This window comes from Bufo bufo, chromosome 6 (assembly GCF_905171765.1).
Source record: "Bufo bufo chromosome 6, aBufBuf1.1, whole genome shotgun sequence".
Taxonomy (NCBI): domain Eukaryota; kingdom Metazoa; phylum Chordata; class Amphibia; order Anura; family Bufonidae; genus Bufo; species Bufo bufo.
The window spans coordinates 103,465,169-103,491,669 of record NC_053394.1 but is presented as its reverse complement, the minus strand read 5'-3'; the positions used below and the strand labels follow the sequence as shown (position 1 = coordinate 103,491,669).

Genomic DNA, 26,501 nt, shown 5'->3' with positions numbered 1-26,501 from the left:
ATAACAGGAAAAGGAATCTGCCACCGTCATAGACCTCTGCCACATGACAGATCTTTTGACTGCTGTAACAAAAGCAAGCTGGTGGGCATTCCAAAACAAAAGTGTTTACCAATCTAGTAGGACCATGTGGCCACGTCCACAGATTTTAATTTGTAAGATGCCACAGATGTGGCTATGTGGTCCCACTTGGCTACTCAGGAGCTAAGTGTAGAGTGTGCACAATGCATGTAGTCTGGTTTGTCTTGGCCTGCTACCAGATGCCCTTAAATTGTATGTCCACCCTTAAATATCAAATTCATCATTCTGTGCTAAATAATTCCATAATATCCCTTTTATAGTGGACGGAGCTTTGTTTTTCTGGACTTTCAAATTCTCTGCATGAGAAAATAACCATATAATAAGTCACCACTAGAGGGAGCTTACGAGCCAGCACTGTACATTGAACTCCATCTAGTGGCAGCTGCTGGCGGTCAGTGTGTTACCCTTTAAACTTATGTCTATTTGACAGTTCTGACGGCTATAAAAGTAGAGCGGAAATCAATCAGCACTCAATTTTGGAAGTAAAAGCAACAGGAAGATAAAAGTCAGAGATGCACTTTAAGCTGCCCATACATAGTAGATAACTATTTTTGAATGGCGTCATCAGCTGACAATCTGTGTACAAAGACCCCCCCTATGGCAGATGTTGGAAGGAACAAGCACTGGAATTTGACATGTTCAGTTCTTTGGTCTGCCAGCAGATAACAGAAGATGTCTAGCAGTCGCGGTCTCATTTTCCATTTTTTAATTAGCATGAGCATTAAGGCTCCCTGCAAACGGGTATGGGAAGTCAAATTATTGTGTGAATTTCTATCCGTTTCCGCACCAAACGCCATCTTTGTTACTTTTGTTGATGTGGCTTCGCCACGGATCTCACCCTTGCATTGAAAAGGGTAAAATCTGCACAAAAGAACCGCACAGAGTATTGACTGTGGATTTGAAACTCAATTTCCACACAGAATGAAAAAAGTCACTGTACTTTAAGCAAACTTTGCAGAAATAAACAGTTTAGGCAAATATTAAAAGTTTGCAATATATATTATCAGAGAAAAGTGCTCCTTTCCTCACTGACAAGGCTCTTCCACCCCTCCCTCACTAACTGTGAACAGTCTTATGGAAAGAATCTCTTGCTCAGCTGTGTCGGTACAGAATGGAAATGGATGCCTATTCTGCTCACTTTAGCCATTCATTTACAGCTTTATTGATTCCGGTAATTTCTGCTGCCATTTAAATAAAGGGAGAGAAGCTGAGCTCTGCGATATATAGGTTTATATGGTTTGAAGCTGGATTTCTGAGTAAAAAGCAAATTAAATCCTGAGGACTCCTTGGAGAGACAGCGAGAGTCCTGACTACTCAGCCTTCTCTATGAACACACGGATACAGGGAAAGCTGTCAATCACTGTCCGTTTTCAGGACTCCTCGGCTAGGGCTACACATCGATGCCGCTCGTGCCACAGCCATCAAAGCCAGGTTTGCCGCGCCTGGATTTCTTGCGATGGGTGCGGTGATCCCATTCATCTCTATGGGATCACCGCTACCAAGCGAACCTGTCCGCGACCAGTGTCGCCGTGTAGCCCTAGCCTTACTGTCTCTCTCCTAGGAGTCATGCCCGGATTTACTCTACTTTAACCTCCTCCGAATCATATAAAGCCATACATCACAGAGCTCAGCTTCTCTCCCTCTACCAAATCCCGCTCTCGGTCAGCGCAGCAGAAATTCACTTTAAATTTGCTCAATAAACGGACCATACACACATTTTATATATGCTTCTAGCCTAATGGACTGTGCAGCAGGATAAATATGGAGCTTCACGATAGAAAATCAATTATTCAGATTTTGACAGGCACCAAATGTTGTTCAGTAGGCTGGAAACATTTCTTGTGAAAAACACTTAAACAAAAAAGTTGCAAAAACAGCTGACGACACAAAGCAATTAAAACATATTTCCAGTTATTCCTCTAGAACTTCTTGTAGCTCTGTGCCTTGGGGTGCACCGTTTCTTTTTTTTTTTGCGACATTTTTATAGCCGTTTTCCCACAGGCTGTGTCCTTTATTGGAATGACTAGAGGAGGTGTTTTCATTCCTAGCTTTCTCAGCTTCTTCCTGACACCCGCCACTGAGTGTGGCATTGCAATACATCAAACACAAGTCCTTATACAACAGTGGGTCCGGACTGGTGAAGAGGCCAAGGTGTTTAACCTGTCACAGACCTGTGGAGAATCTGGAATAGATTGCATGACTTAAAGGGGTTGCGTTACTTCGGCAAGTGGCATTTATCATGAAGAGAAAGTTAATAGAAGGCATTTACTAATGTATTGCGTTTGTCCATATTGCCGGTTTGCTGGCTGGATTCACTTTTCCATCACATCATACACTGCTTGTTTCCATGGTTATGACCACCCTGCAATCCATCAGTGGTGGTTGTGCTTGCACAATATAGGAAAAAGGGCCGGCCTCTCTAGTGGTTGGGACTGTGGGAGCTCACATAGGCTAGTGCTTTTTTCCTATAGTGTGCAAGCATGGCCACCGCTGGTGGATTGCAGGGTGGTCGTAACCATGGAAACAAGCAGTGTATAATGTGATGGAAAAGTTAAGGAGCAAAGGAGACAATATGGACAATCAAAATACATTAGTAAGTGCCTTGTATTCACATTCTTTACATAATAAATGCTATTTGTTGAAGTGACTCAACCCCTTTTAGGACCTTTTGCACAGTATCTAAGTCTTCATATCATTGCTCATTCCTGATAACTGCTCCATGTAGTGTGCTGATGATCACATCGCTAAACGCATCTTTTATGTGCCGCCTAAAATCAGTTTGCTGGCAGCACATTGTCCTGTGTAAACAGGGATCTGCTGGGGGCGGCGCTTGCTGCCGTTGCAAATGGCTGCCTGAGTGCCGATCTCTGCTTACACAGCAGCAACTATCAAGCATTTGGACCTGACCCACAGCTGTCCTGCCTCTGCCACTATGTCCTACTCACAGGTGAAGACCAGAGGCAAGCGCTCGCTGAAGGCACAGAGCAAGCTTAGCTTTTATTTTGAGAAGGAACCGGGGGCTGATTGCTCCTTACCATCGTGCCGAGCGGACGGCTCTCCCGCCACTGACACTCCAGATGACGGCGCAGATGCACAGGAGAGCTCCCAACCTACAGAGAGGTGAGACAACGCCTTCCACCTCCCCACAACACAGTAGCTTTGAAGGAAACATAGGCCCAGACCGCCATGTGCGCACACTCATGCGCTACCCGCCATGCCTCCTACAACAGGGCAGACCCTGCGTCAATCACAGAAAGGAGACCTCTGTACATCAAAAAGAGCGCTCCCCTCCAACGATTCTGATGCCTTACCACAGGGGGTTAACCTACAAGATTTCCCCACATCTGACATGCCGGCTTCTGGATCCCTCTTAAAGGAGATGCTACTGGCGCTCAGCTCCTCACTACAAAGTAACATGGCCACACTAATCTCGCCTCTGCAGGCCTCCATTACAGACCTGGAGGGCAGAGTTACTCATGCTGAAACAAAACTTGGCGAATTTGCATCATCCCACAACCACCTTATTGATGCTCATAATGCTTTAAGAAATTGAAACAATAAAACACAAACTTATCGACCTGGAGGACAGGTCGCGACGAAATAATGTAAAAATCAGAGGTATCTCTGAAGATATCCAGCCGCAAGAACTGCGAACATACTTGCAGGGACTAATGCAATCACTTACACCCTCGCTATCTGAGCGAGACCTTCTTATTGATAGAATACACAGAGTAGCGCCCCCCAAACATCTCCCACCTGATACTCCTAGAGATGTCTTAGCTAGAATCCATTTCTTTCATATCAAAGAAGCTTTACTGTGACAAAGCAGAAACATCAGTGTTTTTCCCACTCCCTATGATGACATCAAACTATTTGCGGATTTGTCGGCGGCTACTTTACAGCAAAGACGAGCGCTTGCACCCATTACATGAGAGAGCACGCCATGCCCTACAGGTGGGGTTACCCCATGAGGATCCTTATCCAGCATGGAGGAACCCTTCATTCCATATCCTCCTTGGAAGGAGGTCGCAACCTACTACAGAAGTGGAGTATCCCTGTCTCTGAGGGCCAGCAAGGTCAAGTTTCGTCTCCACCTCATCTACCCCAAGAATGGAAAGAAGTCTCCTCCAAGCGAAAATCGAGAGCTGTATTCCGGAGCCTGGGACTTAAAGCTGACACTACATTCAACTGTTGGTACCTGGTTGTTAACCGTGAGTCACCAAAGTACCCCCACACGCGAATGTCAGATTACATCCTACTGACCATGTTCTTTTACCCATGTCGTTCCATAGGATGTTCTATTGTTCAGTTCTGTTACATTTATGCAATACCCTATTACGGCACAATTCTGTTTTATCCATTTGAGGTTGCACCTGCTAAGCAATCTACCTCCACATATTAAATGACAATTAAGTTTGCCTCGCTTAATGTGAAGGGCCTCAACAGCCCTCACAAAAGAGCGTTTATGTGGAGCGAGATCGTCAATATACAATGTGATGTATTCGGCGTCCAGGAGTCACACCTCCTGGCCTCTGACGCGAAACACATTTTTCACCGCTCATTCCCGGTCCTCTTTCATCCCCATTACCACAAGAAACAAAGAGGTGTTATTTTGGGAATTAAAGACACTGTAGCCTTTCAACGTTCAAAGGTTATTCTTGACCCCAATGGCAGATTTATAATCGTAGTGGGATCCTTGAACAACGTAATGTATTCACATCAGCTCACCTTTCTCAATAAACTGGCCAGGAAAGTTGACAAGGAAAAACAGGGGCACGTAATATGGTTGGGGGACCTTAATAGCGTATTGAATTACACAATAGACACTACGTCTTCATCCTCTAGATCACCTGGGTTAAGACACTTCCTTTTAGCAAGGAACCTATATGACATATGGAGAATCCAACATGCGAATGAGAGAGATTTCTCCTTTTTCTCCCCAGTCCATAATTCCTACTCTAGGATTGATCTTTTCCTGGTAGATAGATCCCTGATTCACGCTGTGACCAGCTCCTCCATTTAAACCATCACATGGTCAGATCACGCAGCAGTCACAATAGAGGTACAAGAGGATTACAATCCCAAACGAAATTTCTCTTGGCGGCTGAACCCCTTCCTTTTAGAGCATAACATCTATAAGGAGGAGGTTCGCTGCGCTATCCTAGACTTTTTCAGTCACAATACAGGATCTGTATCTAGTGCCTTTTCACTCTGGAATGCGCACAAAGTTTTTACCAGAGGCATTCTAATAAAAATAGGAAGCAAGGCAAAAAAAGATAGAGAGCGTAAATTCTCTGAAATTATGTCTAAGATTACTTCCTTAGAGGCTCTCAACAAGAGGTGCGTTTCCCCCACTCGTACGACCCACTTAAAAGCACTCAGAACTCAACTCAAAGAAATATTGCTTTATAAATATGAAAAGGGCCTCAGACGGACTAAAGCGACATACTATTCACAAGGGGACAAAGCAGGTAAAATATTGGCAAACAAACTTAAACAGAGGAACATAAAATCAAAGGTCCCCTTCCTAAAACAGCCCACGGGATCACTTATCTACGACCCTGATCAAATTGCCAGAGAGATAAACAATTACTACGCCTCTCTATATAATCTAGAGAAGGGAGAATCTTTTCACCGCCCAGATCAAGCCGCAATTAACGCTTTTTTAGCGTTTTTAAACCTCCATAAATTATCCCCGTCCCCGCTAGATACACTGAATGCACCGATCAGTCCAGATGAGACTTTGCAGACTATCCATTCGTTACCGTTGCATAAAGCTCCGGGCCCGACGATTTCTCCAATATTTATTATAAGACATATGGAGATATCTTGGCGCCACACCTGACCCTTACCCTACAACAAGCTATGATGGAAGGGAAATTCCCACAACAAATGTTAGAAGCCACAATCGTCACCATCCCGAAGCCGGGTAAGCCCCCTGACGTCCCGCAAAACTTCAGGCCGATCTCATTGCTAAATTCTGACATAAAAATTTATGCTAAAATCTTAGCTAACCGTTTGGCCAAAATAGTCCCCTGTCTAATTTCCCCTGACCAGACGGGCTTTGTGAAAGCTCGCCAAATTTATGACAACACGAGAAGGGTGGTAAATATCCTGGATATTCTGGGGAGACGTAAATCTCCGGCGGTGCTGGTGATGCTTGACACATAGAAGGCCTTTGACCAGGTCTCCTGGTCGTTCCCTTCTCCGTGTTGACACATATGGGGTTTGACGAGACCTGTCTCAGCGCAATCGCGGCCCTGTACTCTGCCCCGTCTGCCCGTGTATTAGTCAATTCCACCCTATCGGATTCATTCAGGATAACTAACAGGACGAGACAGGGGTGTCCCCTACCCCCATTATATTTGTGTTATCAATTGAGCCTTTGGCAGAAATAATTAGAACTCACCCGGATGTAGCTGGAGTGACCACTGGCAACCGTACTCATTATATCTCGCTTTATGCAGACGATATAATCTTGACCCTTACCCAACCACAAAAGTCCTTAGCTACAGCTATGCGTCTTATTAAAGAATATGGCAAACTCTTATTTTATAAACTAAATGAAACAAAATCACAATGCTTGTCACTTAATATGCCCTTAATAGAAAAACGACACCTCCAAGATCAATATTCCTTGAATTGGCAGTCATCCCAAATAGACTACCTTGGTCTCAAACTTACAAACACTACGAAACACTTATATAATGCTAACTACATACCACTACTAAGCACCCTAGACAGGGATCTCTCATCTACGGCCCTAAAAGAGGTGTCTTGGCTTGGTAGAGTAGCAGCCTTTTTAAATGCTAGTACTTCCCAAGATGTTGTATATTTTCAAGATACTTCTGATCATAGTGCCCAAATCTTTCTTTACTAGAGCAACCGAGATGATGAACAAATATGTCTGGGGTGGTAGGAAACCGAGCGTACCTGCCGTTCTGCTATATAAACGGAAGGCGCATAGAGGGGTTAGTCTACCAAACATTTTGGATTACTTTTTGGCAACGCAGATACAACAATTACAGGATTGGTGGACAGAGGATCGGAATAAACCTTGGATACAGCTGGAAGCTTCTTCGGTGCCCTCGTCATCCCTAAAATCACTCCTGCTGGTTTCATTGCTCCCTTCCTTTTCCTCCTCCACCTACCTATTTTCGGTAAAAGCTGCTCTGAAACACTGGAAACAGGTCCATACTTTAACTAGCAATAGTTCTACTATTCTTCTAGATGTATTACCCCTCAACTGCATAAACCTTCTCACACCAGACATAGCTGTATCTACTTGGACCACACAGGGCCTTACTTTGGTTTCCCAATTGATGGATGTATCTACTACTCACACATTCCAACACCTCAAGGACAAATTTAATCTGCCAATAAGAGATTTCTATAAGTACTTAAGAATCCGGCATCTGGTCCAGACATCGCTAGGAGAACCAGTCCGTATCAACAGATCCATTTTGAAATAGTGGTTGACGCCAAGATCTCTCAATCTCCCCCTCAGGCATTACGTGATGTTAGGCAACAAAGAGTCATTTACTAAGTCTGCACCCTTCCTATCATGGGAGAAAGAACTGGGCCACACATATTCAAATGCTCAGTGGGTGTCGGATTCTGAAATGTACCTCTCATTATGAATCGATAATGAAGACCACCCTACGGTGGTACTATACCCCAGACAGGCTGAGCCACATGTTCTCCACTACAACAAATCTATGTTGGAGAGGATGCGGATGCAGGGGTACCCTAATGCATATTCTTTGGTTATGCCCGAAAATCACGGATCTATGGAAAGAGGTCTTTGAAGTTGCCACTGTCATTCTAGGCCGACCATTGCCTCCCTCTCCTCTCTTTGGCTTTATTGTATCTAAACCTGGATACCTTTCCGAATAAATGTAGACTAGCATTGGCGAATCTATTTCTCGCTACAAAAATGTCCATCACCTGTAATTGGAAAAGCAACATTATCCCGTCACTCTCAGAGATACTCCAGAGAGTTAACACTACATTTATGTATGAAAAAACCTTATCCTTTCTACATGAATCCCCGGATGGCCCTCTGAAGGCTTGGGAGGCTTGGTCCAACTCACCATATTGTAACCTCACTTGACTGCTGTATGACCGCATACCTTTATTGTATGATTTAATATCTCAGAATTGTGCTTGTGCCGTTTATTCTTCTTGTTACCCCCTATGTTTATTACCTTTTCCTGATTGTTCCCACAATCTTATGTAAAATGTCCTTGCATTTTATGACTTGATATTTACATATGTCAAAGTACAACTCCTTTGAAAATTTCAATAAAAATTTATTGATAAAAAAACAAAACAAAACAAAAAAAACAGGGATCTGCTGCCAGAAAACAATGAATCTGTAAGGCCTCATGCACATGACCGTTGTTTGGGTCCGCATCCGAGCCGCCGTTTTGGCGGCTCGGATGCGGACCCATTCATATCAATGGGGCCGCATCCGTGGCTCCGTTCCGCGGCCCCGCTAAAAAAAATATAACGTACTATAGGCATTTATATTGCAGGCGCCCGTTCCGTTCCGCAAATTGCAGAAGGCAACACAGGCGGTTTCTGTTTTTTGCGGATCCGTGGTTTGCGGACCGCAAAAAACGGCACGGCCTTGTGCATGAGGCCTAAGGGGAAGAGAGATCACAGCAGCAATCAGGGGATGAAATCAACCATCAGGCAAGTAAAGGGAATGAACAGTTCATTCCCGATAATTGCCTGTGCATCGACCTGTGTAAAAGAGCCCTTAGCATTCATTAAAGGGGTTTTCCACAGCTTTCACATTGATGGCCTTTTATGAGGACTTGCATCTCCTGGCACCCCTATCAATCAGCTCACTCATGTGGCCGCTCTGTAGTTCTGTACCATTCAAGTAAAAGAGACTGAGTTGCAATACCTGCAAGCACAAAAGGTATGCCGTTGGGCAAACAATATAGGGGATGTGATGCTCATTAGAGAGCCGTAGCCCACCACCGATCTGATACTGACAGCCTATCATAACAATAGGCTGTCAATATCAAAGTTTTGGGATCCCCTTTAATGCCTATGGGAAAATTAGCCAGTATGTCCCAAAGTTGCAATATATAAAGACAAAGAATTGTTGAAATTAGCTCATCATTGCCTTCTTATCAGGGATCAGCAACCTTCGGCACGCCAGCTGCTGTGAAACTACAACTCCCAGCATGCACACTTGCTTGGCTGTTGTTGTTTTTTTTAACTCCCATAGAAGTCAAAGGTGGATTCTGGGAGTTGTAGTTTCAGAACAGCTAGAGTGCCGGAGGTTGATGATCCCTGTTCTATATAAAAAAGGCATTGATCAATAAGATCTATTTAAAGGCATCAGACACATACAACACACTCATGGGATCCACAAGTGAGATGTACTGCTAGATAACTAGTATAGACCACTATGCTTATGTCCGGACTCACCAGTAAGAAGATCTACCAGCTGCAGCTCATTTCTCGCCAGACCCGAGTTGTTTGGAGTGGAGGTGGCAAAAGACAGGAAGCTTGAGAGACTGGTCCACTCGATGCCCCTGAAAAGAATAGAAGCAACAGAACATCTAATCAGATACCAGCAGAATGAATATCGTGCTGCAAATACACAAAGATACATATATGCTTGGATTGGTGAGTGGGGAATAAGCCAAAGATCTGCCTTCAGGGGACAATCAGTCGGGCCTCACACATAAGATAGTCAGGTGATCCTGTCTACAATGCATGTTAGGCTACATGTTTTTTCATGTGTATGGAAAGCTTTATAGGTATGAGACCTGTACGGCTGGAGCATCAAGTATCATTACTGAATAAGGTTCTCCTGGCTCTAATGGCTGGGAATGAAGAGCTGCACCCCAATACCACACTTGATATCCAAAACTTACAAAACAGGCAACATGATTCCCTAGTTTATTGACTGGATAGGGTTACTTATCCAACTCCTATAATGGCCCCGAAAAATGCCCAGTCTCCTCACACAGGTTATACTTACCTCGCTCCCCGGCACCTGCGTCTGATGCCCGAGCGGCCGCCACTGCATCTCCTTGTCACAGGGATCAAAACATCCGGCGATGGGGTGGGAGGGCAGCCAATAGCAGGCTGCGACGGGAACGAGGCTAGTTCCTGTCAGGGCCTGCTATTGGCTGCCCCCCATCACTGGTTGTTTTGATCCACGCATCGGGGAGATGCAGCGGCGGCTGTGCGAGCATCAGAAGCAAAGCGGTGCCGGGGAGAAAGGTAGGTATAACCTGTATGAGGACCCAGGCATTTTGGGGGGCATTATAGGGGGTCGGATAACTCCTTTAAGCATATGTTTGAGTGTCCAAATAACACTGCCATGATAACATGTTATCTGTGTACTGTATGAGTGTATTCTCAGGTTATTACATGATACACTATAGGGGTAGGGGACAATAATAGAAGGTTTTCCACAGGTCACCAATCCAACCTAAAGTGGAAGGTGGGCTGGATGCCCCTTTCCTTGGGAGCTCTAAAAACTGGACCCTCAGGGCGTGGCTTGGCTGCGGAGAGCGATGGCTGCGTGAGTGCACTGCTCCTGCACCTTAGCGACTATTTACAGCATTCCCTCCATCCCTGCCATCCAATCTGGACCAGAAACAACCCGAACGGGTCACTATTACCATGGGTAAATCCAAGAGGCAACTTCCAAGACTCACCAGCGAAAAACCTGGAGAAATACTTTGAGAAAGGAAAGATCCAAGATGGCGCCGCCAACCCTGACTCTGTCGCTTCCACCTCTCCAGTCCGGGCGCGGACCCCTGCACAAGTCCTCAGCGCCGACCCTCCCTCACCTCCTCCGGATTCCTCAAACACCTCCTGTCCAGAATCTCCATCCCTACATTCGACCCCAGAAGATATCAGAGCGGCAAAATCGGGTGGGGAGCCTTTTCAAGATAACAGCTGGCGATGGGCGCGACTCTCCCTCCAACAGCCCACAAAAGAGGAGACAACGCCTGGAAACCTCTTCTGACATTCAGGTTGGCAATGCTCTCTTACCCTGGTAAGGACTCTCTTACATTATTCCCCACCTCTGGAAAACCAGTGTCCGAGGACACTCTGAAGCTGAGGCTCCAAGCCCTGAAAGCTTCCATGCACAAGGACTTATCCACTTTACTGGCTCCCATATCCACTAAAATACAGGAGGTAGAGGACCGTGTGACCCATGTAGAATCCAAAATGTCTTACTTTGCGTCATCCCAAAACGCAGTCATAGACGCCCATAACAACATGGCAAAATTGAAAATGGCAGACCTCGAAGACCACTCGTGTAGAAATAATATTAAATTCCGAGGCATCCCAGAGGAAATCTCGGGCTCTGAGCTAACCCCATTTATACAAAAACTTTTCCTTGCTCTGCTCCCTCAGTTGTCTTCTCAAGATCTATCAATAGACAGGGCACATAGGATCTCAAACCGAAACACATGGATCCTGAAATCCCAAAGGACACCACTGCCCATCATAACATCTCTACGCAACTGCAATATTGCCTACAAAAGGGGATACCCGCTCAAACTAATCATCTCTAAAGATGGGCATACCCACGTAGTTCGCACTTTGGAAGAGGGCAAGCATTTGCTGAAGACTTGGCAAATCCCTATTGCGGTGCTCGAATAGGGAAAACCGCCATTCACCAACAAACCACAGACAGACCGGTGAGGAAGTCCTTCTTTTAATCATCTACTGGAGAACTTTCTTGGGATCAGTCCAGACCCTTCCGAAGCCCTTTCATAGACTGACCAGCAGGTCCAGGAACACACGACCACCTTAGGGCATGCTTTGACAATCTTCTTTAGGGCTCATGCACACGAACGTATTTTCTTTCCGCTTCCGTTCTTTTTTTGAGTACCGTATGCGAAACCATTCACTTCAATGGGGCTGTAGAAAATACGGAAGTTACTCCGTGTGCATTCCGTTCCAGTTTGTCCGCATGGCCGTTCCGCAAAAAAAGTAGTGCATGTCCTATTATTGTCTGCAAATCACGGTCCGAGGCCCCATTCAAGTCAATGGATCGACCAAAAATACGGAACGCACACAGAACACATCCGTATTTTGCGGATCCATACTGTAGAAATGCTACGCCCAGCCCATTTTGCTCATGTGTTTGGTGATTAATAAATTAAAAACGGATCAAATACAGAAACCATACGGATATGTTTTGTGCAATAACGAAACGGAAGAGGACTTAAATCAGAGAAAAAAAAACTCAGATACAGAACGGATCCGTGAAAAACGGACCGCAAAACAACAACGGTCGTGTGCATGAGCCCTTACCCTGAGGATAATCAGCCTTTCACTCCTACCGCCTTTATAGGGTTTACTTCTATTTCTGATAAGGTGGCAGAGATCTCCCTTATTACCTTCCTCCCATTTGGGTGGCAGGGGAGGAGGATGTTAATGGCTGCTTGTTGCAGTTTTCTTTTTCTTTTTTCTCCTTTACTTTGGGTGCTTCAGTTATTCAAATTTTTAAATCGGTTTCAACCGGAGCTTCTGGCTTCTAATGGAACTGTCGCCCCTGTCCGCCAACAATGGCGTTTTTCAGTTGCAGACTTTTTGATTTTTTTTGTTGTTTTTTATTATGTGCTATATTCTTTCTTCTAGATACCCAGATTGTGTTCACATGTATGGTCACACCCTTATAGGTCATCTCAGGAACGGCAGCAATCATACCCAGCGCTTCCACCCTAAGCCATGGGACTGAAATTTCTCTTCCTCAACACCAAGGGGCTAAACGGTCTGCAGAAAAAGTCTTACTTATGGAGGGAGGTGCTGTCCACTGGTGCAGATTTACTCTGTGTGCAGGGATCTCACCTCTTGCAGTCAGATGCCTGCCGTATTAGACACCGTCTCTTCCCTGTTATTATCCACTCGCATAATGTGAAGAAATCTAAAGGGGTCTTCATAGCTGACCAAAGAGGCAGGTTCGTGATTCTGCTATGCACAGTGAACAATGTTGTCTACACGCTTGTGAATATATATGCACTCCCAATCAACGCCAAATATCCTTCTTGCACAAGGTAATGAGACAAGTCCACAAGGTGAAACAGGGTAAGCTAATCCTATGTGGAGATTTTAACTCCATCTAAGATCCCTCTCTCGACTTTACCAATCCCTCCAGACACCCTCTCACAGACTTTATCTTATCCGAAGGCCTGGTTGACGTCTGGCGGGCACAGCACAGCCAAGAGAGGGACTACACCTTTTTCTCCCCCATACACTCTTCCTACTCTCAAATAGACATGTTCCTTGTAGACCAAACAACCCTCTTTCACACCACAGAATCAGCCATTGGCCTAATCCAGTGGTCTGATCACGCCTACATTACACTGTCATTGGCAGAAAAATATCAGGCACACCCTGTCCCGATTTGGCGAAACAACTCGTTACTGTTTACCAATTCTCAATCCAAACCCAAGATTTTACATGCCATACAGATATCTTTCCAATTTAATGTGGGCTCCGTAGATAACTCACTAACAGTCTGGCAAGCCCATAAGGCCTTCATATGAGGTCTCCTTATCAAATTAAGCCATACGGAAAAGGAAAGATGAGAAAAAGAGATTACATTGACCCTAGGTAAAATCATACAATTGGAAAAAAGTAACAAACAGCAGCCCTCAGCAGAGACCTCAGCTATACTTCAGTCTGAAAGGGACAAATTGAGGAATGTCCTCAGAGATTTCAACAAATCACTCCTCAAACTTAAAGCTAAGTATTATGCTCAAGGGAACAAAGCGGGCAAATTGTTAGCTCGTAAACTCAAACAACAACAGTCCAAAGCAAAAATTCCTTTCTTACTCAACCCACTGTCCAAAGCTAAACTTCTGGACCCTAGAGACATTGCAGACTAATTCCACCTGTACAATCTCAGAGATGGCACTGATCTTCCAGAAAATTATGAGGCCTTAGTACAAGACTTTCTAGCTAAAGCCCAGTTGCCGAAACTGACCCCATCCCAACTACATTCCCTGAACGCTCCCATTTCGGAGCTAGAACTCAAAAAACTGCAAACCTCCCTCCCAGTGGGCAAGTCCCCAGGCCCTGATGGATTATCAAATGAATACTACAAACACTTTCGAACCTCTATTACCCCTCACCTATCATCCATGTTTCAACACATCATGTCAGGCATCGCATTCTCTCCGGACAAGTTGATGGCCCTGGTCATCACTCTTCCTAAACTGGGTAAACCCGCGGACTCCCCACAAAACCTCAGACCCATTTCCCTCCTTAATTTGGACGTTAAAATATTTATTAATCGCCAACAGATTAGCCCCTATCCTCCCCCAATTAGTGAAAGAGGACCAAACTGGATTTGTCAAGGGCAGACAGGCATCAGGTAACACAAGGAGGCTGTTTAACCTTTTTATTTGTAGCGGAGATTAAAAACATCCCCCGGTAGCAACTACACTGGACGCGGAAAAGGCGTTTGACCGTCTCCACTGGTCATTTGCCTTTTCTGTACTTGGAACAATGGGTTTCACCGACCTCATTGTTAACGCAGTGCAAGGGTTATACTCTGACCCGTCTTTGTCAATGGGGTCCTTTCAGATGCCTTCCACATCACCAATGGGTCCCGTCAAGGCTGCCCAATATCCCCTCTCATATTTATAATGGATCTTGAACCCTTGGCTGAGCATATCCGAGTCTCCCCAGAAATAGATGGCTTGAAGATAGGAACCTCGTCACACATCATCTCTTTGTATGCAGACGACATTATTCTCACAGTCACAAACCCCAGCCACTCATTGAAACACGCATTTTCACTCATTTCTTTTTTTGGATCTCTCTCCTACTACAAGATTAACAGCTTCAAATCACAAGCCCTCCCCATTAACATCCCGTTACCTGAACTTAGATACCTGAAGGGCACTTTCCCTCTGGATTGGCAGACATCGACTCTTCTGTACCTCGGAATTAAACTTACCTATCCTTGTTCGCTTGCTTACCAAAAACAACTATTAGCCCCTTATCTCAACTATGTCAAAAGTCTTCTCAAGTTTCAGCATGAAAGACTTATCTTGGATTGGCAAAGTAGCGGCTTTTCAAATGATGACTCTTCCCAAGTTGATATATGTTTTCCGAGCACTACCAATCCTGGTACTCGACTCACTAAACACTACGTTCTCGGAGGAGTGGGCCAGGGTGGCAAGCTTTATAGCATCTACTTTTAAGTGCACCACCCTATATGAAGCTGGGATAAAGTCCTTCCTCAGGTGGTACTTTACTCCTCTCAGATTGAGTACCATATTTCCAGGTACACGTGCATGTCATTAGAGGCACTGTGGAAAAACCGGTTCATTATACCATATCTTATGGTGGTGTCCAAAGCTAGCCAATTTCTCGCAGCAAACATTCTCTTTAATTACACAAGTTACTGGTGTACAAAATACCCCTTCTCCTGCATTGGCCATCTTATTCATTGGGATGGATCGCATCCCCCATAAATATAGACGTATTACTGGCCATATCATGTTAAGTGCCAAACTAATAATTACTAGACACTGGAAATCAGTTGAGCCTCCAGTTTTAGCGGAAGTCATTCAAGCCTTAAAGGGAACCTGTCACCGGGATTTTGTGTATAGAGCTAAGGACATGAGTTGCTAGATGGCCGCTAGCACATCCTCAATACCCAGTCCCCATAGCTCTGTGTGCTTTTATTGTGTAAAAAAAAACAACGATTTGATACATATGCAAATTAACCTGAGATGAGTCCTGTCCCTGACTCATCTCAGGGACAGGACTCATCTCAGGTTAATTTGCATATGTATAATTTATTTATTTTTTTACACAATAAAAGCACACAGAGCTATGGGGACTGGGTATTGCGGATGTGCTAGCGGCCATCTAGCAACCCATGTCCACAGCTCTATACACAAAATCCCAGTGACAGGTTCCCTTTAAATACTTCCTGCAGATATGAGAAATTTCTACCGGAAACTATGATGAACCCTGCAATTAGGGATAGCACATGGGCCCCATGGTTGTTAAACACACATTTCACCCCATGACGCATACAACCTGCATCATTCTAGCTGCTGTCTTTCCTGAGTGTCCTCTTGTTACTTTAGTAGTGTTAAATTGTGTGACTTCAGCAGCTGATGTCCTCCTCTGCTTCCGTGAATCTAAACTGTTAGAGGAGCGCTGGACGCCTGCCGTCCTTTCAGTCCAAGAATAACCGATTGTACTACTTGATTCCTTATGTTATTGTCTTTATGCTTATACATCATATTGCTGGAATCAATGCTCACCACGTTTGTAATTGAAAAACCAATACAAAAGATTATTTCTAAAAACTGGACCCTCAGGAACACCTTGAGTGAAGGATGCAAATGTTCACTTCTTTACTGCTGCTCCAAAACCCTAGACATTCTAAGACTTTACCATAATCTTTTAAAGACAGGAGTTTGAATGGCAGTATTTGGTGTTATGTAGGCACTATGGGGTAGTAATATTTACTGTATGCAAGTATAATTTTGGTGCCAAATGGCAGCATTTTGTGGGCATTGTATAAAAGTATTACTCAACATTGTATAGTAGTATTTGGGTATAAACAATTTTGTAAAACAATGTAATTTTGTAAAATATGCATTGGTGATACCACTATGGAGGCATGTGAGAGTCTGGATGCGAGTTGGTTTCTAGCACTGGTCAGACCCTGTTCACACACCACGGGCAGTTTAGTGGTAGGACCCCATGCTTGCTGAGACACCGTGACGTGGTGCATGAGGGGCTCCGATATGTTCCTGACTGGAGGATATTGGCAAAGTTCTCAGCTTGTAACATCGGCTTGAGGAATTAAATCTGTGTTTTGCATGTATTTTTTTAAGTATATCTGTAACATGGCAGACAAAATTAACTTCTTTTTATTGAATTTGTAGGTTTTTGTAGCACAGATGGGTAAGCTTGGAATGAAAAAGCACCAAAAAAGGTACTATATACGAGAGTATAAGAGCACACCAAAGTTTGTGCTTTCACTGGAAGCCTGCTTTAACCCCTTCTCAACATCTACTATACCATGTACAGTGAATGTTGGGTCTTTAAAGATGGCGTCTGCACAGGAATTGAATGGGTACCATAGCCAGGGGTTTCTACCGTTTTACACAGCAGACACCACAATCGGAGACAACTCCGTACTTTGCGGCCACAGCATCTGGGCGGTTATTTACCAGGAGTGGAGCGCTCACCAACAACAAGACTGAAGAAGCAGTACAGTTGCTTCGGCAGCCTGGGGTCTTCCGACAGTTCAGAGCCCTGTCAAGTTCCTATCAAGCTCTGCCTATTACAAAGTTTAATAGGAGCACAGTGGTTTAAGCGATCTAGTAATCGCAGGTTACATTCCCCTAGTAAGACAAAAAAAAAGAAAAAATAAATAAAAGTTTTTAATAATAAGAATGTAAAATTCAAATCACCCCAATTTACAAAAAAATAAACAAATTAAGATCATTGGTGTAGCTGCACCTGAAAATATCCAAACTATTTCTTATTTTCTATTCAAAGCTTCTTTTATTTTTTTAATGTATTAAAACATAAAAACTATAATAATTTGGAATTGCTGTAATCGTACTGACCCAGAGAATGAAGTCAGCATTTTAGTTTTTCCGCATAGGGAACAATACAAAAATGAAACCCATAAAACAAAGAATTGCATTTTGTTTCCAATTTCATTTCATTTAAGAATTTTTTCTAGCTTCCCACTGCACCATATGAAATATTAAGTAGTGCCATTACAAAGTACAACTTGTCCTGCAAAAAAAAAAAAAGCCCTCATGGGTACGTGAAAGAGAAATAAAACAAAGTTATGGTTCCTAAAAGGAAAGGATTAATAAACCAAAAAAAAAGTTAAAGCACACATTACCGTATTTTTCGCTTTATATGACGCACCCCCCCCCCCCATCAAAGTGGGGGGGAAATGGCCGTGCGTCTTATAAAGCGAATACTAGTGAGCACTTCCATCATGGAAGCGCTCACTAGTATACATTAGGTGCCGGGAGCGGGGAAGAAGCGCAGCAAGCACTTCCAGCACTCACCCTTCTCATTCTTCTTTGCTGGTGTCGGCGCTGCGCTGTCCTGACCCCATACAGTGTCAGGACATAGTGCAGGTACTATGACCCGACGCTGCACGCTGTCAGGTGACAGTGCAGCGCGGGCCGGAGAAGAGAGACGCCGGACCCGGAGCGGAGCCGCGGTGCAGGAGAGGTAAGGAAGTTTTTTATTTTATTCTGATCTGAGGTCTGATGGGGGTTAATAATAAAGGGCTGATCTGAGATCGGATAGGGCTTAATAATAAAGGGCTGCTCTGAGGTCTGATAGGGGCTAATAATAAAGGGCTGATCTGGGGTCCGATAGGGGTTAATAATAAAGGGCTGATCTGAGGTCTGATGGGGTTCTGACATGGAGGGCTGATATGGCGGTCTGATATGATGTCCTGATATCGGGGTCTGATATGATGTCCTGATATGGGGGTCTGATCTGAGGATCTGATGAAAAATATTTTTTTCTTATTTTCCTTCTGTCCCTGAAGACTGAAAAGTTGCTATGTGATTATGGTTACAATCAAGCAACCATGTGCCATGGCTATAATCAGGGGCGGATTGGTCATTGACCCTACAGGGACATTTCCCAGTGGGCCGATGCCCTGGGGGAGACCTACTCACAGTTTCCAGTCGGGTACATAGTTATCTGATGCTCTCAGCATTGATTAATGCTAGGATTATCAAGTACTTATGCACCTGGACAAGGGCCGCAAGTGCCCACCTGAACTCAACTGTATCACCATCCTCAGGATGATGATACAGTTAAATACTGTGGTGAGGGCAGCAGTATTTTGTACAGCACTGTATTTGTTTCTGTCAAGGCAGTATGTTGTGCAGTGGTATTGGGGTCTGCTGGGGTGGTATTGGGTTCTGCTGGGGTGGTATTTAGTGCTGCAGGCCCCGCTTAATTCTGTTGGCACTGCCTACTTGTGTTGCCCAGCCTTCTGTAAATTTTGACCCACCTACAACATAGGGCCACTTTCAGTTTCTTTCCAGTCCACCCATGGCTATGATTACTTGTCTCACATACGTTCCACAATAGTCTGTGAAGATTTTCCAAGGGCTGTAATAACTCAGCGTACTCTGATCATCAGCTGTTATTTTGCTTCATGCAGATGTTCCATATGGACGGCATTATTAAAGAATTGTTCAATCTATGTGAAACACCTGGAAGTGTCACTTGGAGTAAAGTTGCCTTTGATCAGTGGGTCTGTAAGATCTGTGCAATCTGTTTGCTGTGCCCCCCATCAGCCATTGCGTGGCATCCCCATACAACTCACCTGACCTCACAAGAATGTATGTTTAACTCCTTGTGTAGCAGTCCACTGGTCAGATTATACACAAAGACTGAACCGTTGCTCGTACCTGTAAAAATCAAGAATTATCTCTGTCAAAGTTCCAGAATTTGAAATGATAAATATACACTTAATACTAACAGACCAGTACTTTAATACTGGTGACCTATGCTTAGGATTCGTCCTTAATATCTGATCAGTGGGGGTCTGTTTCCTGGCACCCCAATCAATAAGCTGACTAAATAAGGGTCCATTCACACGTCATTAGAATGGGTCCGGATCCGTTCCGTAACATTGCGGATCGAATCCGGACCCATTCATTCTCTATGGGGCAAGAAGAGATGCGGACAGAGCACAGTGTGCTGTCCGCATCCGCACTTCCCGGAGCGCAGCCCCGATCTTCCGGTCTGCGGCTCCTGAAAAAAATAGAACATGTCCTATTCTTGTCCGCAATTGCGGGGTATGGGGGGTACCGGCCGGATGTACTGCGGATCCGTAATACACTACGGACGCGTGAATGGACCCTCAAGGGGTTTTCCAAGACTTTTATACTGATAACGTATCCTCCGGATACGTTACTGGTATTTGATCGTTGTGGTTCTAACAAATGGATCCCCGCCAATCAGCTGTCTGAGAAGGCACTGGCACTCGCACTAGCGCCACAGCCTTCTCTCAGCTCATGAAGCACAGTGCTGTCCATTTAAGGCTCCATTCACACGTCCGCAAAATGGGTCCGCATCCGTTCCGAAATTTTGCGGAACGGGTGCGGACCCATTCATTCTCTATGGGGACGGAATGGATGCGGACATTTGCGGGGCACGGCCCTGATCTTTGGGTCCGCAGCTCCGCAAAAAGATAGAGCATGTCCTATTCTTGTCCGCAGCTTGCGGACAAGAATAGGCATTTCAATGGGGGTGCCGGGCTGGTGTGTTGCGGACCCGCAATTTGCGGGTCCGCAACACACCACGGACGTGTGAATGCAGCCTAATAGCGGTTGTGCTGGTACCGCAGCTGCACCTAGGCCATGTGACCAATGAATGTGACGTCAATGGCCTATGCTAAGCTGCAGAAAGGCCTACAATGCTACTGAGAGTGCCGACGGCTTCTTAAACAGCTGATCGGTGGGGGTCCCGGGTGTTGGAACCGCAGCGATCAGATACTGGATAGGTGATCAATATAAAAGTTTTGGAAAACAACTCTAACTGAGCGGTGGTCAGGTAAAAGGTATGGCACTGTGCCTGGTAAACAAGGAGCTGGATGCGGCTCTTGAACAAAGAATGGGATTCCTTTAAAATAGGACCTATTGCTTCCTCCAACAGTGGCCACCAATGCCTGGCTGTAGCCACCACTCCAAAGATTCCACCTCCTTTCCCAAACAACTGGTGCCAATGGTTTGGGCTCCCAATATGCCATTCTGGCCATGCACAGTCAAAGGGGTGCGATTCTCAACTAGTAGCTGATTGGACAGCAATAGAGCTCTGGTTCACTCCCCATTGAGAGTGACACTCCTTTGCAAAGTCACAATGGCATATAGAGAGCTGAGACTACTAGCACTGAGGCTTAAAGGAGTATTTCCATCTCACACAATGGGGTCATATCGCTAGGATATGCATGCCCCCTTTATCTAATAGAGGTGAGACACGCACCTATCTTGTAAACTGAGAGCCGGCAAAGTGAAGGAGGGAGCACGGTGCTTGCGTTGCCAGCCTCCATTCATTTCTGTCTTGGCTATTTCCGTTGGCCCCATAGAAATGAATGGAGTGTACCGCTCTTGCGCAGCCACCGTGTCCATTAACGCCAATGCTCAGCTATTTTCGCCGGCCCCATGGAAATGAATGGAGGGTGGCTGCACATGCGCGGTGCACCCTCCTTCACTATGCTGACTCAACTTACGAGATAGGTGTGTGTCCCAGAGGTGGGACCCGCACCTATAAGACAATGGAGGCATATCCTAGCATATTGTCTGAGATGGAAATACCCCTTTAAGAAACAGTAAACAGTGCCAGTATCTGTGGAGCGGTGGCTACAGCCAAGTTATGGGAGTTGCCGTTGTTGGAAGACGGGACTGGTGCTCTTTAATCGACTGGTCCATAGGACCCCTAACAATTCTTAGAATTTTCTTATTCTACTAGTAAAAAGAAAAAAACTACTTTTTCCACGAGCAGTTAAAGTTAGAATAATTGCTTTTATGCAGTAGTTTCCTACCAACGCACCATCCTCCTAATTTATTACTGCACCGTCTACTGAGAAAATAAATACCCATCATTAACCATGATATCTACCTCTCCGAATACAGGCTTTGTTTATTAAAAGGCTTCATTAACCGCACATTCTCTGCCTTCACATTACGTCCTGGAATAATTCCAGCATTCAAGCCAGTAAGGCTGAAACATAACTTAAAGGGGTAGTCCGCTTTCAAAAAATAAATGTTAACCTTTGTAGAATAAAACCCTTTGACTGCCAGGGATATATGCAAAATACAATGAGGGGCATTTAATAATGACTTTACGCCACAATAGTAGTGGCATAAAAAAGTTACAAATTATGGCTCATGTAATAGGTGCACAATAATTTACGACTTTTGAAGCTTCTCGCCACTTTGAAAAAGGGGTGGATTAACGGGAGGAGATGAGGCTTAGAGAGACCTGCTAGATTTACTATTACATCCGCCAGAAACTAGCGCAAGTTAAAGCTGAAGTATACGCTAGGGCCTGGCTGGTGTAGACTTCAGTTTCGGAGGCATTGGCTTTTTAATAAATTAGGCACAGAGGGATCGAGACCAGCGTATGGGAACGCCAGTCTTGATAAAATGTCCCTCAATGACTTTACAAGCTTGGCGCTGCTGGAACATTAAAGCCCAGGTAGAGGTAGGTTATTGTAGCTGCAATATTTGGGGTGCAGCAAGAAGAGTTACATCCTGGTCCTGTGTAAGGGAGGGTTGGGGGGGAATCTGGTTACAGCCTGTTATGGATATCTCTTACCCCCTTGGACAACATGCAGTAATCCCAGGGGGAAATACAGAACATTTTTCTTCACACTATCACCCCCTTGGCCAATCATGGAGGACATCAGCTGTAAATGTCACATTTAAAGTGGAGAAGGGGTATATAGTTCTGCCAAAGAATGCAGCTTCTCTACGACAGGATCACAGAGATTTAAGGTCTTTTCAGGTCTGGAGAATAGATGAAGATTTGTGCATGTAGACACCGATGTCTATGAACCCTGGACACCTTAAAATGTGACTGGTGCTCTCAGACTCTGCTTAAGTCAGACTTTTTGCCACAAACATGTCTTTTTTGTGTGGTTTGGTATGATATTTCTTATTGTATACTTCAGGTCTGTTTGTTTTTTAAGTGTAAAAACTGGTAGTGAAAGGGTTAACAATGTAATTCATGCTCTGTGTCTTTTCTTTGTAGCAAGCTACAATGATGCCTCCCCCCCCCCCCCCCCTAATCTAATTCCCCTTTCCAAAGTAAAAAAAAAAATTCGGCCAGACTATGTGACTATAAGGCCACCTGCAGACGGGTGCACGAACGAATTCCGCACCAATATCCACAACTTCTAACAGCAGTTCTTGGTGTGGATTTGATGCAGTTTTGATCTCACATTTGCACTGAAAAGGGTGAAATCCGCACCTAAAACCGCAAACATAATTGACCTGCTGCAGATTTTAAATCAATTTCCGCATGAAAAAAATCTGCAAAGTGTATATGGAATTTGTGTAATTCCATACACTTAGCTGTTACTGTAACACACTGCGTTTTTTCTGCACACGTATTCTGCAATGTGTGCAGGTGGCCTAAGGGTAGGTTCACACAGAGTTTTTTGGAGCAGACTTTGAGGCAGATTTTTCTTCAGGTTTTTCAGCCAAACCCGGAGGTGGATCCAGAAGGAAGGAGAAGTAGAAGTCCGTCCTTTACATTTTCAATTAATATGAATATACAGGGTGGGCCATTTATATGGATACACCTTAATAAAATGGGAATGGTTGGTGATATCAACTTCCTGTTTGTGGCACATTAGTATATGTGAGGGGGGAAACTTTTCAAGATGGGTGGTGACCATGGCGGCCATTTTGAAGTCGGCCATTTTGAATCCAACTTTAGTTTTTTCAATAGGAAGAGGGTCATGTGACACATCAAACTTATTGGGAATTTCACACGAAAAGCAATGGTGTGCTTGGTTTTAACGTAACTTTATTCTTTCATGAGTTATTTACAAGTTTCTGACCACTTATAAAATGTGTTCAATGTGCTGCCCATTGTGTTGGATTGTCAATGCAACCCTCTTCTCCCACTCTTCACACACTGATAGCAACACCGCAGGAGAAATGTTAGCACAGGCTTCCAGTATCCGTAGTTTCAGGTGCTGCACATCTCGTATCTTCACAGCATAGACAATTGCCTTCAGATGACCCCAAAGATAAGAGTCTAAGGGGGTCAGATCGGGAGACCTTGGGCGCCATTCAACTGGCCCACGACGACCAATCCACTTTCCAGGAAACTGTTGGCTGGCACGTTCCCTGAGTTTTTCCAGCAAGATGGTGCACCACCACATTATGGGTGTCAGGTCCGAGCATTCCTAGATGAACAGTTTCCTGGAAAGTGGATTGGTCGTCGTGGGCCAGTTGAATGGCGCCCAAGGTCTCCCGATCTGACCCCCTTAGACTTTTATCTTTGGGGTCATCTGAAGGCAATTGTCTATGCTGTGAAGATACGAGATGTGCAGCACCTGAAACTACGGATACTGGAAGCCTGTGCTAACATTTCTCCTGCGGTGTTGCTATCAGTGTGTGAAGAGTGGGAGAAGAGGGTTGCATTGACAATCCAACACAATGGGCAGCACATTGAACACATTTTATAAGTGGTCAGAAACTTGTAAATAACTCATGAAAGAATAAAGTTACGTTAAAACCAAGCACACCATTGCTTTTCGTGTGAAATTCCCAATAAGTTTGATGTGTCACATGACCCTCTTCCTATTGAAAAAACAAAAGTTGGATTCAAAATGGCCGACTTCAAAATGGCCGCCATGGTCACCACCCATCTTGAAAAGTTTCCCCCCTCACATATACTAATGTGCCACAAACAGGAAGTTAATATCACCAACCATTCCCATTTTATTAAGGTGTATCCATATAAATGGCCCACCCTGTACTTCTGGCTCTGGATGAAAATCTGAAAATTCTGCCTAAAAAAAAAAAAAAACACTGAGAACCTACCCTTTCTAATGATGTTGTCCTATAGCTCCCCCAAACAGGCAGATCTCATCACTGTACCACCTTAAATACATGGGCATTGAAGAGGTAATGTCTTACATTTGAAAAATCTACAAAAAGCCGATTATCAATACCTCTAAACCTCCTTCCTGATAGCAGAAACAGGGTTTGGAGGACTTCATGGTCAACACCAGTTTAACAGATTACATTATGGTCATACTGGAAATTAAATAAGCAGATGGTGTCCCTTTGAGTTTAAGATACAGAAGACTTACCTACTGCAAGAAGGGGTTTATATTGTGTGATATTCTTTGTAGTGAGGGGAGGGCACATTCTCACCACAAAGGGCGGCTGTGGCAACCCAGAGAGGAGGCCGGTGAGCAGGAACTTGAAGTGCACTTCTTGAGAACTTGCAGATTGCAGAGAGTCGGACAGACTCTGGCCTGCTGTAAAGAAGCAAAGGTTCATAGAGTTCAAGTGTAATCAGCAGTCACGTTTTAGGGCTTAATAGCACAAGCAGTAAGAGATGTTGGGAGATGCTCCAACTAATGCCGAAGTTTCTTACCTATCATACTGTCAAGTGAGAGATCTGGTCGTTTCTTCTGCAGAAGTCCCACTGGTTTCCCACAGAACGACAGAGGAGCATATAACATGCATGCACTGGAGCCACTGTAGAGATAAAGCACCCATTACAACAGGTCATGCTCAGGCTAAGAATATGGAGGATCAGCCCCTATACAGACCTATGTCTCTGTGGTCACAGACACCAACAGACCCTGTATGGTCTTATCCTGCAGTCACACTGCTAACTGTTCCCCAGTTTAGTAGATTAGCAAGAAGTAGTGGAAATAGATGAAAAAATTAACGCAACAAAGTCCAAGGCACTGGTAAAATAAAATGATCAAAGCTCTATTCCTGAACGCAGAAATATAAAACAGTGACATTTCAGCAGGTAGGCTTTCCCAAAGATGTGTGAAGAAGGCCTGCATGGCGAAATATTGCTTCACTTTGACTGTGCCTTGGACTCTGGTCCATACTAGACTTTGGTGAATTTGGTGGAGCTCAAACCCAGGCAAGCACAACTTTCCTTACTCTGGTGCACACGTTAGGGTACTTTCACACTAGCGTTATTCTTTTCCGGTATTGAAATCCGGTAAAGGGTCTCAATACCGGAAAAAAAACGCATCAGTTTTGTCCTAATGCATTCTGAATGGAAAGCAATCCGTACAGTATGCATCAGGATGTCTTCCGTTCCATCCCTTCTACGGTTTTTGACCCGACAAAATACCGCAGCATGCTGCAGTATTTTTTCCGGACAAAATCCCGGAACAATACCGCACTTTAATTTCCATAAAGATGCATTAATGCCGGATCCAGTACCAAGTGTTCCGGAAATTGACGCATCACCGGTTCCGGTTATCCGGTCTGCGCATGCGCCGGAACATAGGAGGAGCTATTTTTTCTTTTGATCTTTAAAAACCGGATTCAGTATTCCGGATGAGACGGATCCGGTATTTCACCGGATCGGTCTAATGGATCCGGAAAAAAAGAGCTTTCCGTTTGTATACGGATTGCCGGATCCAGCAGGCAGTTCTGTTGCCGAAACTGTCTGCCGGAATCAAAAAACACTAGTGTGAAAGTATCCTTACCTCTGCTTGATATAGTGACAATATGATGTAGTCAGGCCTCACAGTTTGTAGTCTGTTACCATGGAGATGTAAGGGAGCTACAGACACATAATATAATTTGAATAATAAAAAAAAGTCTTTACAAAGTTGCTTCATTTTCTAACCCATAGGCATTACAACAATAAAAAAGAAAGTTTCTTGCAAAAGTGGACGT

The 26,501-nt window shown here is 44.5% G+C and overlaps 1 protein-coding gene across 4 annotated transcripts in view; it reads right to left on the bottom strand.

Annotated features, from left to right (window-relative positions):
- Positions 1-26,501, bottom strand: part of WDR11 (WD repeat domain 11) — a 131,232-nt gene that overhangs the window by 43,614 nt on the left and 61,117 nt on the right. For all 4 annotated transcript variants that reach the window (XM_040436021.1, XM_040436022.1, XM_040436023.1 and 1 more), the window contains 4 exons: positions 25,225-25,328; positions 24,935-25,105; positions 19,427-19,511; positions 9,526-9,632 (listed from right to left, as the gene is read on the bottom strand). In XM_040436021.1, the coding sequence (XP_040291955.1) occupies positions 9,526-9,632; positions 19,427-19,511; positions 24,935-25,105; positions 25,225-25,328 (467 nt within the window). The remainder of the gene's footprint in view (positions 1-9,525; positions 9,633-19,426; positions 19,512-24,934; positions 25,106-25,224; positions 25,329-26,501) is intronic.